The 19,672-nt window shown below is 36.8% G+C and overlaps 1 protein-coding gene across 1 annotated transcript; it reads right to left on the bottom strand.

Annotated features, from left to right (window-relative positions):
• Positions 1 to 662: 662 nt before the first annotated feature.
• Positions 663 to 19,178, bottom strand: znf574 (zinc finger protein 574). The gene is given in 9 exon segments (XM_043261428.1): positions 663 to 1,436; positions 1,439 to 1,728; positions 1,731 to 1,761; positions 2,942 to 3,372; positions 7,543 to 7,637; positions 11,393 to 11,831; positions 12,554 to 13,991; positions 16,731 to 16,894; positions 19,099 to 19,178. Coding segments are annotated over 8 exon segments (3,105 nt in total). The 5' UTR covers positions 16,893 to 16,894; positions 19,099 to 19,178; the 3' UTR covers positions 663 to 1,217.
• Between the last annotated feature and the right edge of the window lie 494 nt (positions 19,179 to 19,672).

Here is a 19,672-nt window from a genome sequence, read left to right on the forward strand (position 1 = left end):
ACTGCCAGCCGTGAAATGCGCGCGAAATGATTGACAGTCACAAGCTTACTGCAAGCCTCATGTTTTCAGACAATTAACCGCATGTCATTTATAATTAAATTATATATTATAGGTTAAATGTATATTAAACGCAATTAGCCAACCCACTCAAGTATAACTTTAAGCAATTTTTTCATTTGTAATTTCATAATTACTGCACAGTCTTCGAAATATGATTATAGCCTACTGCTTAATGTTTTGATACGCATTCTGGCAGAATAAAACGTGCTTTAATGCAATTTCTATTGAAACATGCATGCCATATATTTGTTATTGAGCTATAACGAGTACAGTTTGAAGTATACTAAATGTGAAGAGCTGTAATCGTGCTTTAGTATTTGTCAATGACAAAAATAATGTGAACAATTATTACAGTAACGTTTGACATTACAAAGTGCACTTTTTAAAAGATGCGTTCTGAAATTGTCATAGTACATTTAAGTGGCCTTTTATACAGTACTATCTGCAAGTACTGAAGGAAAAATATACTTCCAAGTACACTACAAGAGCACATTCGACAAATGAATGGTCATTCTGAATAAGGAGTGTTTAGAGTGCAGAAAGACTAGAGTAACAATCCTGAAGTAGAAAAAAATAAATAAGTAAATGATTAAAAAGAAAAATCTGACATGGCACCTTTAATTCATTCAAAATGATCAGCAAAAAAAAGATTTTTCCCTGACTGGTCAAAGCTTCATGTGCAGTCATCAGTGAGTTGACAAGAACATTTCTACTTCATCAGCGACTTCATTCCAGTTTGCTAAAGTCAAAATCTCTTTAAACGAAACCGTAACAGAGCCCAACACACTCAAGCTTTTTATTAAAATTAAACACCACAAATTATGGTCCATTTTTTGTATTAAAGGCAGATAAAACACTCAAACCATAAAATAAAATCAAAGCGTAATTACAGCGTTGCCATTCATATGCAAAAACCTTTGCGATTTCATTTTCTCCAGGGTAAAGATGCTGAGTTGTTGTATTCCTATATTGCGAAAGCAAAATATGTCCTACTCAACAAGGCATTTCTCACACAAACGTTTGTTGTTGTGACATATTGTTTCACCAACTGCTGAATCTGCCTTTTTCTTTCAAAAAACAACAACCCAAAAAAAAAAAAACCCAAAACAATCTTCATGTTCAACCCCCACCCCCTTTGCATTTATCTGACTTCATCTTTACACAGTCTCCTCTAAGATAACCTCAATAGTGTGAGGAACATCCTGACCTGCCACTACAGAGATGTTGGGCACATTTATCGAGGGAACCGTGATGGTTGGCACAGTGATGGTGGGCACGGCGAGGTTGGGGTGCAGGAAGACCACAGAGGAGCTGCCTTCCTCTGCCAGCAGCATGCCTTCCTGGACCACCGGCACGGCGGAGGAGGACGAGGACGGAGCGAAGACGAAGCGGACTCCTGTACTAAAAGGATGGTCTGCACCGCCGCGTCGTCATCCACGTTCTGTGCGGAAGGATCCACGGGGTCGTTGGCGTGCAGACGCATGTGCTTGTCGAGGTTGGGCCGCGAGCGGAAGGCGGTGGGACACCGAGGGCAGATGTACGGCCGCTCGCCGCTATGCACACGGGCGTGCTCCGTTAGCCTCGCCGCCACGCTGAAGCTTTTACCGCACACCCAGCACGTGAACGGACGCTCGCCGCTATGAATGCGCTCGTGATCCTGCAGGTGCGAAGCTGCCGGAAACGCTTGCCACAAAAAGAGCACTGAAACGGAGAAAGAATTTCGGATTGATAACATGGAGAGAAGATGACAAATATGCTAATTATTTAATTTAAAAATGCCATTTTTGAATGGATTTTGAATGCAATGACTACAACACAATTATACTGTTTGGTAAAAATACTGTAAATTCTCTAAAGTATACCTTGTTGGATTATATAAAAGGAATGATTATATAAATGTAACTATTGTACTTATTTATTTATTTAGATTATTTAGTTTTTTTGTTAGTTTTTTTCTTTATGTCTTTCTTGTTTAACTATGAAATTATTGGCAATATGCCTGTTATTTAATCATCTTTGGTTGTTTGTTCTAATAATGTTATTTTGATTATATTTGAAAGACAATATAAAGTTTGGCAAAAAAATTAATAATAATAAAAATAAAAATAATAATAATAATGTCTCCAAAGCATGAGGAATTTACAACATAGAACATTTAAAAAGTTGCTAATAAACTATTGCTAAATCTAAAATATATTTTCTGTATTATTTTAGCAGATTTTGACATTTTATTTTGACTAATCATTTCCACTGATTATTTATAATATTTTTCATTATTCGTATGCTCTCCACAGCTGCTTTATTTGATAACAAATGCAGTAAAAATATTGTAAAATGTTGCTACATTTAAAAAATATATATTTTTCTAATTATTTTTACAAAGCTACATTTTTGCAGCTTTTACTTCTTCAATGTCACATGACACTTCACAAATCATTCTATAATAATATTATCATAATAATAATTAGTAATATTATGATTTCTTATTACCATCAATGTTGAAACTAGTTGGCTGCTCATATTTTTAAGTATTTCATTTTTCACGACCCTTTAAGTTCAAAATAACAGTGTTTATTCATAATAGAAATATTTTGTAACATTATACATTTCTTCATGGCACTTTTGATCAATTCATTGTGTCTTTCTGAATGAATACATTTCTTATAACTAAGAAAGAAACAAACAAACATCCTGACAGCACATACTTGTATGGTAATATATACATACACAGTTAATATTATATTTTAGCCATAGTAAAACAAATGACATGTAAGTACATTGAACTTATTTCACACTAAATGGAAAAATTACAACTTTACTCTGGAACCAGCACATATTCGAGATCTCTCTTTCCTGAAAAAAAAGAAAAAAAGAAACGTACCTCGAAGGGTCTCTCATTGGTGTGTGTCCTCATGTGAACGGTGAAGGTGGACGCGTAGGCAAACTCCTTCCCGCAGAACTCGCAGGTGAACCGTCGCGGGGCGTTTCTTTTGCCTAACGCTCCACAGCAGTGCGCCACGAGATGCTCCCCGAGAGCAGCGCTGGAGGCGAAGCGGCGTCTGCAGGGAGTGAGTGGGCACCGCAGGGGCGTCTGACCCGTGTGGGAGAGGCGATGCAGGTCAAGACCATCCTGAGTCACGCAGCGGTGGCCGCACATATCGCACTCCAGCTGACCTCCCACCTTGCCTCTTCCCTGACCTTTATATTTGCGGCGGCTCGTGTCCTCCCCTGTGCAGCGCTGCAGGTGTGTGTCCAGCACCGTCTGATTCAGGAACTGAGAGCCGCAGTTAGGACACGTCTTTGGTTCTTTATCTGCAAACAAAGAGTTTGAGAGCGGGGGAAGATGTGTCACTTTGCTAGGTTTCCACCCAAAGTGGCAGATTTGGAATATTGCATAAACGTTTGCAAATAAAGCAGTAAAGAACATCATTTTGGCTCAAATGATCAATAATAAAAATGGATCGCTGCAATCGGGGGAAGCCACCGTAGCCCCTTTTCTCCCACATAATAAATTATTCGCGCTTAGAGTGAGTAGATGAAATGCAGTAACTGACGCCGTCGTTTAATCTTGCATTCTGAGACGAGTGCCTGATGTGTGGGAACGCAATCGTTCTAGACAATTCTGGGAGGTAATTATGCCAAATCATATTTAATGACAGACTTTGGCCCAGGCATTTCAAAAAGACTAAAACAACATTTGAGAAGGTAAACAGTGGGATGCTGATTAATCCAATTGTCCAATCATATGATGTGTTGAGACAGAGACATGACTTTATATTCTGCAATTTATTCAGTAAAAGTTTTCTATTACATTTAATGTGCATCAAAAAAGATCAGCCTCAATCGAGAGCAATTCATGCACATTTAAAAATTGTACACACTTCTTGCCATTTCCATTCGGCTTTTTTGTGATGTCCCAAAACGCAGAGAAATATGTGAATGGAAACTACTATTGTGTTCACATGCCCCTATTTAAATCATCACACAGCGCTAGATTGAGTAATGAAGAAATGAAAATAAAGACATTTTTAGTATGGGTTGATCTTTTAGCAGACATTTAAATTTAAATTCTCTACATGCAGGTAAAATATATCTTATATCAAAGCTGATTTGCCTGAAAACATATATCATTCATCTTAATGAATTATTAATGCAAGTAACCATTAAAACTAATTAAAGGCATAGTTCACCCAAAAATGAAAATTACCATGACACTCAAGCCTTTCTAGGTGTATATGACTTTCTTCTTTTTAGACGAATACAATCAAAGTTCAATTAAAAAATGTCCTGGATGTTCACAGCTTTGTAATGGCAGTGAATGGAGACTGAGATTTTGAAGCCCAAAAAGAGCTCCCATCTATAATTAGATTAGCTCCACACAGCTCCGGGAGGTTAATAAAGACCTCCTGAAGTGAATCTGTGCATTTGTGTGAGAAAAATATTCATTTTATTACCTATAACCTCTAGGAGACCTCTAGGAGGTTTTCCTTTGCTGCACAAAACTTGAGTTTTCATGAGTCTAGCACTCACTGGAGCTTACACTCCAACTACAGTGGTGTGAAAAAGTGTTGGTCCCCTTCCTGATTTTTTTTTTTTTTTTTTTTTGCATGTTTGTCATATTTTAATGTTTCAGGTCAAACATATCTAAATATTAATCAAAGATAACACGAGCAAACACAAAATGCAGTTTTTAAATGAAGATTTTTATTATGAAGGGAAAAAAACCAAACCCACACGGCCCTGTGTGTTGCTGCTGAGGGTGTCCCAAACAGTTGTTAGGTTTAGGGGTTTATTTTTCACACTGGGCCATGTGGGTTTGGATTTAGTTTTCTCTTCATGAAGGGGGCCAACACTTTTTCACACCACTGTAGATTCTACGTTATCCACTGGAAGGTCAATCTGTCATGAACATGCACACCTACAGCTAGCAGAAGCTAGAGATTACGACTTATACAGTTAAATATGGATATTTTTCTTACACAAATGCGTTGCTGCACTTTATTAACCCGAGAGATGCTTTAGGGTAGGCAATGTCTCTGCCCAATTAAAAATACTATTAAAATATGAATAGATTACATATATCATAACAAATGAACTTTACCATTGACATGATATCCCATTGTTTACCCCTCTGTTGGCCAAGTCAGGCAAATTAACCCTTTTTTTTTTTAAAGCTCTTTCTATTAGTTTTACTCTCTCACATCTCTCATTTTCTCACAGGCAACGCAAGTACCACACTCATATAAAATGCATCCTAAAGTGCTTATCTACCATAAGAGAAAATGATTCTCTAGTCTCCAGCTTCTGATCTACCGGACATGAGAGATACTTATGTTTATGCACACGTTTCCTCACACACAAGCAAAAATAATCTTCTGCTTCTTATCGAGTAAGAAAAACAAACATGTATTGTTTGTTCCTTATCTAAAAAGAGGGCCGGAGATGGAGAGAGAGCAACACAAACACGAGCACACAAAAAGCTCCCTCTTATTTACACAGGACCAATCAGAGGAAGGCGGCTGATAAACAGACATTTCGCAGAATGCACAGCGCATACGCAGAAATAACAGCACTTTATAGGGGTCACGGGTGATGTGATGTTTAGATGCAGAGCATTCAAACTGTCAGGCTGTGACTCAGCCTCACTGACCTTTACAGGCTTTTAAAAGCTTCTACTAAGCAACTCCGCACTCCCTTATTTACACCTGTATAAAAAATATATCCTGCTTCGTTCTCTGCTTCTGTTCAGCTGAAGAGAGGAACAGCTGTGGCAAACGGACTGATCCGTATTAGAGCCTCTGATCAGAGGTGATAGTGATCAGCAGCTGATCTTATCAATACACACACAACCCGTCCTGATCGATGTGACCTTTGACCCCATCTATTTACTTGGAAGCAATCGATGAAAGCTCATTTGACAGGTCTGAGTGAGAGAGTGTGTGTGTGTGGTCAGAAGCTTAAAAATAAACCCACACAGGGTTGAGAGTCGAAAGGAGAAACTGATTAGGCCACTTAATAAAGTGAGTTTGTGAGTGTACTTGAAGTAACAATGTTGATTTACTGCAATTATTATATAATATATATTGAACATTAATTACAAACAGTAACTTTTGAACTTGCTTTATTATTGTGTGTGTGTGTGTGTGTGTGTGTGTGTGTGTGTGTGTATATATATATATATATATATATATATATATATATATATATATATATATATATACACACACACACACACACACACACACACACACACACAGTTTTTTAAGTGCTGCCAACTGATAAAAAAATAACTAATTAATCCCACATCTTTTAATTACTCCCGTTAATCCCACCTAACATTAACATTTTTAAATATACTTTTAGTTTGCAATAATTTCACATTAAATTTTCAAATTAAATGTAGAAACAACAACATATACATATATATATATATATATATATATATATATATATATATATATATATATATATATATATATATATATATATATATATATATATATATATATATATATACATATATATACATATTTCTCTGCCAACTTTTTTAGGACTGAGGGCAATATTCACTGATACCAATGAATGTCTCCATTAATTTTTTCACTAACATTTAGTCATTGACTATAGCCATTCAACATTAAAATATTGATTAAAAAACAACAACTTAAATTTAAGTGAACTTAAAACAATCTTGACGTAAACCCACCTGCGCCCTTTATAGTCTATTAAAAATCAATCATAAAAGATAAAGCTTAAAACTACAGAAGTTATTGATTTGCTCTTTTTAATTCTGTTCTTTGATTAACCGACATCCACGCAGCTGTTTATTAGGTTATTTTGACTGCTACTTCCAAGAGCTGCCACTGCTAAATTTGACGCAGATCTGACACAGCTTTAAATTTGACTCATAAATAATAAATACTTACATGCACAGTTTTAAGGCAGCTTTGATCAATTTTTTTGTAACTTTATGACTTAACTGAAGCCATTTAACTGTGACATTGCATACTCGTAGTTTCAGTTGGGTTTGAAGATGATACAGTAAATAGCCTAATACAGTTTGTGTGTGTGTTTTTAATTGTATAATGATTATTCTAATTTTATTTATCCCCTTAGAGAAATTATGTTTCAGTGGGTTTTAACATGCATTTATGCAGTATTTATTTTATTAAGAATATTTCACTTTTTCCACACAAACACACACACACTAACACATGCATGCTATTAAACTAAAACATACATGCTTCTGTCTGACACAGTAATATAAAGTCTTAGAAATATCTTCATTTGAGGGCTTTCCTAAGCACATAAATGATATGCGCTCAATTAAATTAATGGGCATATTGTTTAATTAATTCAATAAAATTTTCAATTCAATCAATTGCCAGGCCTAATCCTAATGCATGCATGTAAGAAATAGCATGTGAATGAGAGCTCGTGAGGACAAAAGGCTGAGTGTGTAATTGTTTCCTGCAGGCTGACCTTGGTGGATGAGAGAGTGGAGGTCCAGCTCTTTGCGTCGTATAAATGCCTCCCCGCACACATTGCAAGGGAAGGGATGGCTGGTGTGTAGGAGTCTAGAACAGCGAAAAAACAGAGAGAAAGTGAATAAGAAAGGCTACATCATGCAGTCCCTGGAGCCAATCCAGCAACAATCACTGTGAGAAAATTCACGTTTGAGTTCACCCACATATCATAAGGCACACAGTCATGTACTCGCACAGAGGTATAATTAACATCACCGGAAAATAATGCAGCTTCAACTCTGAGCTGAAGAAACGTCATTAAACTGAAGCATGCAGGAGAGTGGTGGACTCTATAATGTCTTAAAGCCCACTCACAAAGGTTTAAAATCAGCAGGGTCCTTACTAATTATTCCTGACATCAATAAATACTGCTTAGATTTACTTTCTGGTCCTATGGCAATGTATCATCTTTAACCAGTGCCCTCAGAAAAATGCCTGGAGGAAGTAACATAATACGTTTTTTTTAATTATTATTATTATTATTGACTTTTTAATTAAGAATTCAATTTCAGTAAAGTACTGACATATGCTTATTAGTTGTAACCAAACAGTTTATCTGCATTCTGATCTTATTAACTGTATCACTGCTCTGGAAAATCACGAAAGTTCGATGGTACTGAGATAATAACTCTGCACAATTGCAGCATTAACGCGTTTTACTCCTGTGCCACTGAGCATTATGAGAAATCCAGTAATGAAGGCCCCTGAGAATAGAGTTTCAAATAATTAGATAAGCATTATAATCTTACATAATGTGTTATAAAGAGGCATTCTGCAAATCTGGTTATCGAACTTCTGTAGAATTCAGCTCGTTTCAGAGGAAGTAACAGCACATTCAGTTGTAGTCAATATGCTGATGACACCAAACACAGAGGAAATAACTGCAATCATGTAAGGGAAGCAGTCATATCTCACACTACAATCATTAAGGTAGTTAGTAGGAAGAAGTATTCACCCTGCTGAATGCGTTCATTTTCTGCTCCCTAAGTGTTCAGCTATGCCAAGCATTTCAATCTGAAAATCCATCATGTTTTGAATTCACCCTGTACTGGAAACATTCAGTCTTCTCTACTCATTCCTACACGTCTACACAAATTTGCTTTTTGAAAAACAATGGGAAAATGAATGTACAGTTATACAATTTGATTGATCGAGATGTTGAGTCAATGTGTAAACATAATTTATGAACTGTGTAAAATATAACTTCAGAAATTCAGTGTAATTTGCTTTGATAAACTGCATGAGGCTATGCAGCATTTGTGACCCTGGACCACAAAACCACTCATACGTTGCACAGATATATTAGTAGCGGTAGCCAAACATACATTTTTATTTTATGCCAAAAATCTTAAGGATACGAAGTAAAGATCATTGAAGATACTGTGAAAACTTAATTAGATATATCAAAACTTAATTTCTGACAAGTTATATGCATTGCTAAGGACTTCATTTGGACAACTTTAAAAGTGATTTTGCACCCTCAGAATCCAGATTTTCAAATAGTTGTACCCTAAATGTTGTCCTATCTTGAACCATACATCAAAAGCTTATTCATTAATTAAAAAGATTGACCCCTAATGACTGGTTTTGTGGTCCAGGGTCACATTTACGAGTCTGAAGCCAGTAAGGGTTTCTTAAATAAATCTCTTCTGCTGTAAAAAACTATTAATGCAAAATATTATTACAAATTTCTTGCTTATTTTATATATTAAATGCAATGTACTCCGGTAACGCAAAGCTTAATTTTTATGAGCCATTACTCCAGGCTTAAATATCACATTATCCTTCAGAAATCATTCTAACTTTTAACATTTTCTTCTTATTATTATAAATGTTGCAAAAACAGTTACATTGCATAACATTTACGTGGAAGCTGTAACACATATATTATTATATTTCTAAAGAACAGCGTTTGAAATAGTTATATTTTTTTACATTTTGACTTGACTGTCACATTTGATCAGTTTAATACATCGTTGATTAATAAAAGTATACTTTTTTTTTCAATCTTGAGAAAAGCAAAGCCACGTAACAGCAAGATGCATAATGTCTACGGTGACTGTTAAGTGTCCAGTTTTATTTCTTCAAGACTCACATTAACTGGATGCCAAAATAAGGCATCGCTAAATACACCACATGGGAAATGAGAAATGTCAGAGGCACTTGTTTAATTGATCACTTCTTCTAGAGACTAATCAGACATCTTCCTGATGTTGTACAGTTTGACAGCGCAAAGTGTTTCTGGTAGAGAAAAACCTGTAGGGACGTGGACCGTAACAAAGAAGAGCACAAATAGAGCTTGTTAACCAACAGAAACATTCTATGATTAGTCCGGTGTCACCTCAAGTTCCCGCTCAAATGAATCTAGCATCAGGGCCTTTGCTCAGACAGGCAGAGAAATTGATTTTTTTTGGTATATCTGACTTAAACCTGTCAAAGGAAAAAAATACGCGGAGCTTTCTATGTTTACAGCAGTATACATAATTTTCACTCGCTATTTTGGTATACACACAAAACTCATCTGTTCTCTCACACACCTCGCAGTTCAGCACCGCAGCGAGATGTCATGATAGACAGGAGAAGAGGCAGTTTTCCGTCCTGTCTTCCCACACTGACAGCTACTTGGAGTTGTTGTTTGAGAAAATCTGGCATCATGCTGACGCTCACATCATTATGACAACAACCCATGTTGATGCACCAGATACCGACTACACTGTCTGAACACAGGGATCAGATTTCATCACTTGCTAAGTGTCCTGTGGACAGTCGCTTCTAAAGATCGGATTTGAAAACCAAATCGGATTTGTGCACAGCGTGAGATTTTTTAAGTTCTTGTGATCGGCTACTTATACTTTTCCTTTTCTATGTACAGTCAGATTAAATATCAATCATCTCTGGGAACAAGCTGAAAAGGAGGACGAACATATGTCATTCCAAACCTGTGTGACTCTCTTACTTCTGTGTAACACAAAAGAAAAGAAAATAGAGTGGTGGACAAAATTATTAGAATTAAATTAGAATTTAAATGGTTTAAGTCAGTTATTTCTGTCTTTTGTCTTAGTGTGTCAGTAGGGAATATCAGTTTACATTTCCAAATATTCATTTTGCCATTAATTGTGATAATTAGGGTGAGACTTTTGTCTGACAACAGTCTGAATGGAATGACACGAAGAAACCTAGAACTGTGGCAACGTCTCCAAAATGATTCAAGAAACCTACCTGCAAAGCTACAGTACAGTTAAAAGTTCAGGCACTTGTGTAAAAACGCTACGAAATGGAGATGTTGTCAAAAATAAAGGTAATAGATTTCTTCATCAATTAATTACCTTCTATGAAAATGAATCAAATCAACATTTGGTGTGACCATCTTTTGCAATTAAAACAGCTTTTGTCCTTAGTGCTCTCGCACATAGTTTGTTCAGATAGCTTTGGAGGTAGGTTTCTTGAATGATTTTGGAGATGTTGGCACAGTTCCTCTGGGTTTAGTCTGTCTCAGTTTGTTCTGTTTCTTCGTGTGATTCCAGTCAGACTGGATGATGATGAGATCAGATCTCTGTGTGGAGCACTAGCTGTCGTCAGACTCCCCGTGCAAACAAAAATCTCACTGGATTGTTACAATTAATGGCACAATGAATGTCTGGAAATATAACTGATACAAAACACAGAAATAACAGACTTAAAATAATTTTTAGCTGGTGAAGATACAAGTGTTCTAATTATTTTGCCCACCACTGTATATATATACCTTTATTTTTGTTTCTGAAAGCAATGATGAATTTAGATTATTGGAGGAAACACACACAGACCTGTGACTCTTCAGCTGGGACTCAAACTTGAAGCTGGCTGGGCACTCTGGACAGATGTGCAGACGCCCATCACTTGATTGACCCCTGCCTTTTCCTCTGCCTCTGATCTTGCGTTCCTGGCTTTCACCCCCCTGGTGAATCAGCATGTGCCGTTTGAGTGACGTCGGCTGGAAGAAGCGCTTGTCACAGAGGGGACAGTTGAATATGCGGGATCCTCCGTGAGTCAGGTTGTGGCGTAGCAGGTTGGACGGTGACGGGAAGCTCTTTTTGCAAATTTTGCAGTTGAAGAGTTTCTCACCTGTGTGCTGGAACACATGCTCACGCAGACGGCTGCGCCGCGTAAAGCCCTGGCCACAATGTGGGCACTCGTGGGGCAGGGCGGTGCGTGACCAGTCGCGGCTCAGCTTTGCAGGAGCTTCAATGGTGCCGTCTGCTGCTGCTGACAGAAACACTTTGTTAAAAGGAAATCTAAATGAAGGAGACTGTTCATGTAATATTGGATTAATTTGATACATTTCAGACTTAATCAGCATTTCACAATGTTCATAATGTTTAAGTAATCAACCATACTCACAATCAGATAACAGGAACTTGTTAAATTTATTAGGTACCGTTTTTTCAAATCAATAAAAGGCATCTACCAATTCCATGTATACTACTGTTGCAAAAACATATATATATATATATATATATATATATATATATATATATATATATATATATATATATATATATATATATATATATATATATATATATATATATATATATATATATAGGTTATATAGGTTTCTGATCTGATCCTCTGATGTCTTTTATAAACTAGAATGAAACAAAATTCGAAACAAAAAGTGTCCTTTCCTTAAAATATTCCAGATCCCAATAATTCTTCAGAAGCTTCACAATTTTAACTTTATGGGATAGTTATAAAATTGTGTAACTTATTTTCTTCTGTGTTACATAAAATGTGACAAAAAGAGAAATGTTGAGAAAAGTCAGTTTTTTTGGAACACCATTATAATTAACCATGTTAATTAGAATAAAAAAAATAAGAATATAGTAATGGTTAATAGTCAAACCATGTTATCCACAAATTAACAATGGTTTTGCCACACTAACCAAAATTCACAAATGTGTGGTGTTGCATGCTCTAGGTCTGACCTGGTTGTCCGAGGTTCACGTTGTCTCCATGTTTCAGAACAAAAGCTGGAGCTACAGTACGGTACAGCCCTCCTTTTCCTTCACCAGATAGTGCATCTCCAGCGGCGTTCTTATGCTCCCGGCGATGGTACAGGAACTGAGTGGTGCTCATGAACTCAGCTCCACACTCCGTACAGGTGTGCAATGCTGCCTCCAGGCCGTGCTCGGCTCTGCGGTGCTCTGCTAGCTCCTGGTCGCTGGTGAAAACAGATCCACACTGATGACATAGAAAATTCAGTTCTTCTTTGCACAAAGAGGGAGCTTTCTCAGGTTCCGTGTCTGCGCTGCTTTCCACCTCTCCTTGGATCTCCTCAATCACAGTGCTCCTTTCCATATCTACATCTCCTTGCATCTTATCTACGACCACCTCCATGCCTTCCTCCTGGTTTGCTTCGTTCCTCTCCTCCACCATCTCCACGATCTTCTCCACCAATATCTCTGTGCCTTCCACTGCAGGTTCCTGCTCCATCTGGATTGCCTCGGATCCTCTCATGTCATCATTATCCAGCTCAACCTCCACGTGTGCTACAGGGGTCTCGGTTATGGTTTGTTCTAGAGTGGTCACCTCCATTAGGCTCTGGCCTTCTCCGGCTGTGGCTAAAAGTAAGAGTCCTTCACCTGGGGCCTCCAGCATGGCTGTGGAGAGCTGAGGAATGGCCGGTTGAACCTGCTTGGGCTTGTCGTCCACCTCTGAGCGGTGCTGCTTTCGGTGATAGAGGAAAAGAGTGGTGTTGAGGAAGCCCTCTCCACAAACAGTGCAGCGGTGTATGGCATCCTTTAAGCCGTGCTGATTCTTGCGGTGAGTCACAAGCTCTGGAACCAGGCTGAAGCTTTGCCCGCACTCCACGCAGAGCAGGCTGGAGGGGGGCTTAGCTTTTTTTTGCCCCCTTCGCCTTGTGACAGGACTGTTTTCTTCAGCTGAGGACTCCACGGGCACAGTTTCCTGAGAGGCTGAAGTCTCCGGAGGTTCTTTGGGGACACTGTTTCTCTGTACGGCCTTAGGCGCCACTACTCTTTCAAAAACCTCTCCAACTACTACAGATACCTGACTAGTGCTCTCCATCTTTATTTGAGGCTGCCTTCCCTCTTTCAACTCCATCTGTTCGTGTACATTCTGTTCCTGCTCAGCGTCCTGATATTCTGGCTGGGTAGGAAGTGGTTGGGCGGCACTTTCACCATTCTGCTCCTCTCCAGGTCCAGGTCCAATCTCAAGGCAACAGCCCATTTTGCGGTGCTGCTGCCATAGTGACAGGGCATCAAAGAGAAGCTCACAGTCAGCGCACTGGTACAGAACACGTGGAGCATCCGCCTGAAGAGTTTTCTTCTGTTCTAGCAGAGATGACAGATCAACAGCTGTCTGAGTCTGGATCTGGGGAACCGACATAGCCTGCATCGCCACCTAGTGAGATGAAAGAAAACATACACATCAAGCACTCTTATGACAAACAACAAGTGCAGAACAAAATAAAAGTTTGGAATTGCGAAAAAGTAAGTACTGATACCCAAAAGGTTTCTATAAAAGAAAAAAAAAAAGTAATAATATTAATAATATATTCTAACTCAAAATTGATGAAGTAATAATTCATATTTGTAAGTAAGAGATTTTATATTTAAAAACACATTTGAAAATAATAAATACGATTTTCAAATGTTATTGCAAGAGTACCTACATGCATTGAAAACTAGATGTGGAAAAGACTTTTGTTATTTATCATTGACCCGTTTTCATAAATTATACTTTAAGGGGGCATTAGTAAAAATTCTATTTAAATTTTTTTGTCTCATTATTTTGAATATTGCATCTTAACTATTTAAATTGTAAAGTTGTGCTGGAACGTAACATATTTTAGAATGTAATTTTAGAACATGCATAAACATGTTCTAATGTACATACCAAATGTACAAAGCAGTTCACATGATCAATGCGAATAATGTGCTTATTTGATTATTAATATTTGTAAAATTTATGCAACACTTCATTATTTGTTTTTTTTGTATGTTTAAATTAGATTTAATTCTCAGATTTTCAGTGCCGACTGTATTTGATTTTTTTTTGTATTGTATAAGACCTTTAATATTTTATATACACTAAAAAAGAACAAACATTTTTAACTTCTTCCCGAACACAGTGACAGAGAGGAAACACCCGTGTGCTGAGAGCTCTCGCAGAGTGTAAAAAAACCCACTCAAGGAGTTATCTCATGTCACACTCAATTCAAACTAACATTCACTGTTACCAAGGGCACGGCGTGGGGGTCCGTGTTACAGTCATCTGACGCAACCGGCTGCGACATTCCACTGAACTGACATGGCACAAACTGTTTGTGTTTGCCATGCTATCTTTTTTTTAAATAGTTTAAGCACCCACTTAAGCCATCTTGATGAGAGGGTATTAAGAGTAGAGAGGATGACTCAGAGAGACAGGGAGGTTTGGCTGAGGACATTCATAAACCGGATGGACAGATGCACTTATGTTGTATCTATTTTCAGCGTGGATGTTTCAAATGAGATAAGAGCAGATGGAGATCTAAAAACAAAGTCAAAGAGACGATGACATTGCGAATGGACATAACAGCCTTGTCTCGTCCACCAGCTGATTATGGAGCATCCTATCACTGCATACTGAAAATGAGGTGAAAAATATTGATATAAAAACATGCATTAAAGTGGTCACGAACTGCCTGTTTTTATAATTTGGTACTGCTCTCTGAGGTCCACTTATAATGTTATCAAGATTTTTTACATCTAAATTATGGTGTATTTGAAGTACTTTATGAAGCTTACACCCACTGCTATAATTGTCGGATCCAATATAGCTGATGAATGATAGAAACATCGACAGCCAACAGACCGACAGTTCTTGATGTGAACAGTGCTAAAAACTTTTTTAGAAGACTGCTTGTTCGCCTCTATCGCAAACGCTGCATGTATTAATTGGTGGGCGGGGCTAAACAGGCAGCGATGTAGAAGCAGGCGTTGAACTTCTGAGGAGGAGGAGGAGGTGCTTATAGAACGTGATTATAGTCCAGTGACCTACAGACTAAGACCAAAGATCAAGGGAATTTTGGTTGCTCAGTTTATTAGCCCTTTAAAGAAATTAATGCAAAATAAACAAAACCTAACATAAAACAAACTTTACTATCATCTGCCTAGACAGCTGTTTGCTCATTTTCCCTCTAAGGTAAGAGAGAAATTTGCACATTTATTTTCACAATCTCAATTCACAACTACATTTCTATTTTTTTTTTTCTAGTTCTAGTTTTAGAAAATTCTAGTTTTCGATCCTTGCAACTAAAACTTTGTATTGCACATTAATAGTTAAGTCTGCACATTTAATGCACTTAAATGTCTGTTTAAAGAACCAAATGATTGAAAACTAAATTAAATATACATATACATAAAATAAAACCTATAGATACCTTTAAATGGGGAAATAGTTCAATAGTTCTGTAGGAGGCTTAGACTATGACAATGCAAAAATTAAAAAGGCACATTTTTTTCATTTGATTCGTCTTTTTCTGAGTGGTGATTTGCTACTTGTTTAAAAAGCAGAAAGACAGAAAATGTCTTTTTCAGCTGTGACTAATAACTAGCTTGAAGAGAGCTACTCCAAATCATTATAAAAACAGTCAAGCATTAATTCAAACTTGACTGTTTTTATAACAACTAGAGTAAAAGTGCATCAACATCAGAGTGTAAAAGACAGAATCTCAAGTGCCTCATTTCCCCCCTGTAGTGAAGAGGCAAATTAGGAGTCGCGCAAAAAACCCATCCGCTTACAAAATTATCCTTTTACATTTCAGCTCACCATTCAGGATTACTGGAAGCTGCTCTTCAAATTTTCTAGTCTATTTTGGATAATTATAGTTACGAGTTCAAGGGGTATTAAGGGAATAAAATAGATTACATTTTTCACAGGCTTTCAGGAGCTGCATGTTAATGCACTCCATTTAGAGATAATGCTGAGTAACACCACAAAGAAAAATGTGCTTTTTTTTTTAATGAAAAGGAATTTGATAAATCCGTATCACGTGACTCTTTGAAAAAACATGCATTTCTAAATTTTATTAGAAAGGTAAGGCTTTGAAATGGTTTAGGGGTAAATGGTGTATATATATATATAGATATGCGTCTATACCTGTGGCAGACCGGCGGCGGCGGCGGCCGCCTCGATAGGTGTCTCATTGGGCAGAAGTTGTGGATTCTCTGCAGTGCAGGTCATCTGATGTGCAAGCACTTCCTCTAGTGTGGGAAACTCCCGATAACAGGGAAAGCACATGTACACTGAAGAAGACTCCATAGCTGCTCAAAACACAACACAAGAACATGTTTCATAAAAACTATAATACAAGTTTAAATAAAGACAAGCAATGAAAATATTTGATAATGGGATAAATGGTTTGGCTCCAATAACAGCGCCCTCTTTTGATGCAACAGAGAATGTACAATTAAAATTTGCACCAATCCGACTCCCTCTGAACACTTTCAAATAAACATAAAAATATCTAGCATTCAACATTATTTTAACAAAAAACAAGAGTGTTAGATGCATAGCTTTTATATAAATAAATAAATAAATAAATGTTATAAAAAAATTGAAGGATCATGTTACACTGAAAATTCAGCTTTGCCAACACAGGAATAAATTATATTAAAAATATAAATATGTAACTGTATTTAAAAATAGAAAAGTGTTATTTCACAGCATTACTATTTGTTTTGTGATCAAATAAATGCAACCTCAAATCTCACAGACCCTAAACCTTTACGGTAAAAATAAAATAATAGATAACTATGTAAAAACTAAATATTTAGAAAACAATAATGTTGGTTATAAAAAAAAATAAAGGTATGAACTGAAGCATTGATGAGAGTGGATCTCTTTGGGCTGCATGCCACACCTCCATGGTGTGACAGACAGGGAAAGGATGGATGGAAATGTTTTAAGGAAGACAGGAGGACGAGCGTGCAATAACAGATATTCTTTGGCAGATGGCAAGTGAAATGTCCTTACAGCATGTTATCAGTGTTAACATGAGGGGGCCGAGTGCTACATGACGTGCAAACTGTGGCAAAACAAAGCCACACTCGTTAGTTTCACTCCACATAATTTATCAAGAGAGCACAAAAGACCAAATAATTACAGCTTCAGTATCACAAAACAAGCTTAAATATGACACAGTCAAGTCCATCCTGGCAATACAATTTCAATGTTAAACAGAGACAAAGCTGAAAATAACCTAGATTTATGCAAACACAACAAAATGCGAAAATAAAATGATTCCTCCTATTATTAAAAGGCAATATTTTATGTCAGTATCTAATATGATTCACATGGCTTTTATTTAGCAATACTTACAGATTATCGGTTTTACCAATATGTCACAAATATTCACTTTTTTTTATATAAGAAACTACTGGTTCTTCAATATCAGGTCAACAATAATAAAAAATATATAATATAAAAAAAATGCGTAGGGCAGATCCCAAAAAGATCACTTATAAATAAGTTTAAAATATTTTATAAATTATTTAATTCTATTCATTAATTACCGTGTTATACACATTTATCATTATTATGATTTTTTTAGAAATGCATGACAGTATTTTTAAATAAAGTATTTACATTTTATATTTGCTTTAATTAAAAATATATATTAATTTTAAATTAAATAATTGTAAAAGTTTCATATTTATTATTGTAACTATTCTTATATATAAATCTTTCTACGTTACTAAAAAATTATAGTTGATTTTCTTATAATGCATATGGTGTTTTTTATAGTTTTGTCTAAAAATGTAATTCATTAATGCCTTCTATGCATTATTGTCAAAACGCAAACAGATTAACAACGGTCTCGCATATCGGTCATGTGACACAAAGGTTTCTGTCATTAAACATCCGATATTGATAGCCCTTTAGATTTTCAGTAATAATGATCAACCACTAATAACTATGTCTGCTGCAAACACATATATCGGTTAATAAGCTGCATGGGTTTCTCTGTTGCACCAAAAACGTGTTAAGAGTTGGAGGGTCTGAAGGGACAGCAGAATGATCACAGCGCCACTCAGAAGCTGCGCCCGACAGGCTAATAAGCTAACACCAGTTAGCCAACAGCCTCAACTAGCAGGCTCTGCTGGCCTGCTAGCATTTAGGACGCGCCAACTTCCTTTTACAGAACGACGGTAAATATGCGAGAAACATATTTACAGAGCCACAGTCATTGGTTTATTGATAGCTATGTGTTCAAAGTGCAGCCGCTATGGGTGCTTGGTCGCGCTCAAACATTGAACACACAGCGCGAGCAAGACAGAAGCGCCGAAGAAGGGCAGCACGCGCTTCTTCGGTGGTAGTTTGGCGGAATCCGCCCGTTAGCGGAGGGCGAATGTCTCCCCCAGTCGAGTCTCCGAGACGACAGCTACTGTTAAATTACAGAAACTGTAGCTAACCTTGGATTGGGCGCAAAAAACATTGCTCTGGTAGGATAAAATAAACAACTCACCGATTATGGCCTTCTCCTTTCGTAACTGTCAGAAATGTTATTTGGAACGTCTCAACAAAACGCGATCTCATTGGTCCGAAGCACTTTTCAAGTCCGCCAATAGAATTGCCCTAAAGTCAAGCGTACTTGCAAAAATACGTCATCTAGGGCTCCGTGGGTTCGTCGGTGAAGACGTTAATGTTAGAGACGAAAATATATTAAAAATATGACTGTTGAAAAGTTATATGCACAGAACAAAAGCAAACTATATGAATTGAACAAAAATTAAGTCTATACATTTTGTATTTGTTTTCCCAGAATATTTTGGAGGTCTCTAAAATAGTATACAACCATTAGTTTTTTTTTTTATACAAACCGAGATGCACCAGTTAGTACATATCAACATTAACTACATTCAACAATGCAGATCTGCTTTGAATGTCATTAGAAAAACAATTAAGAAAATACGTAATATTACTATTGGAGTTATTTGATCCATTTGCCATTTTTGACAAAAAGTTAAAGTCATTTTAAAAATCAGTAATGAAATAAAATCAGATTAAAAAGAAATTATTTCATAATCTCATTGAATCCT

This window comes from Puntigrus tetrazona, chromosome 16, assembly GCF_018831695.1.
Source record: "Puntigrus tetrazona isolate hp1 chromosome 16, ASM1883169v1, whole genome shotgun sequence".
NCBI classification, from domain to species: domain Eukaryota; kingdom Metazoa; phylum Chordata; class Actinopteri; order Cypriniformes; family Cyprinidae; genus Puntigrus; species Puntigrus tetrazona.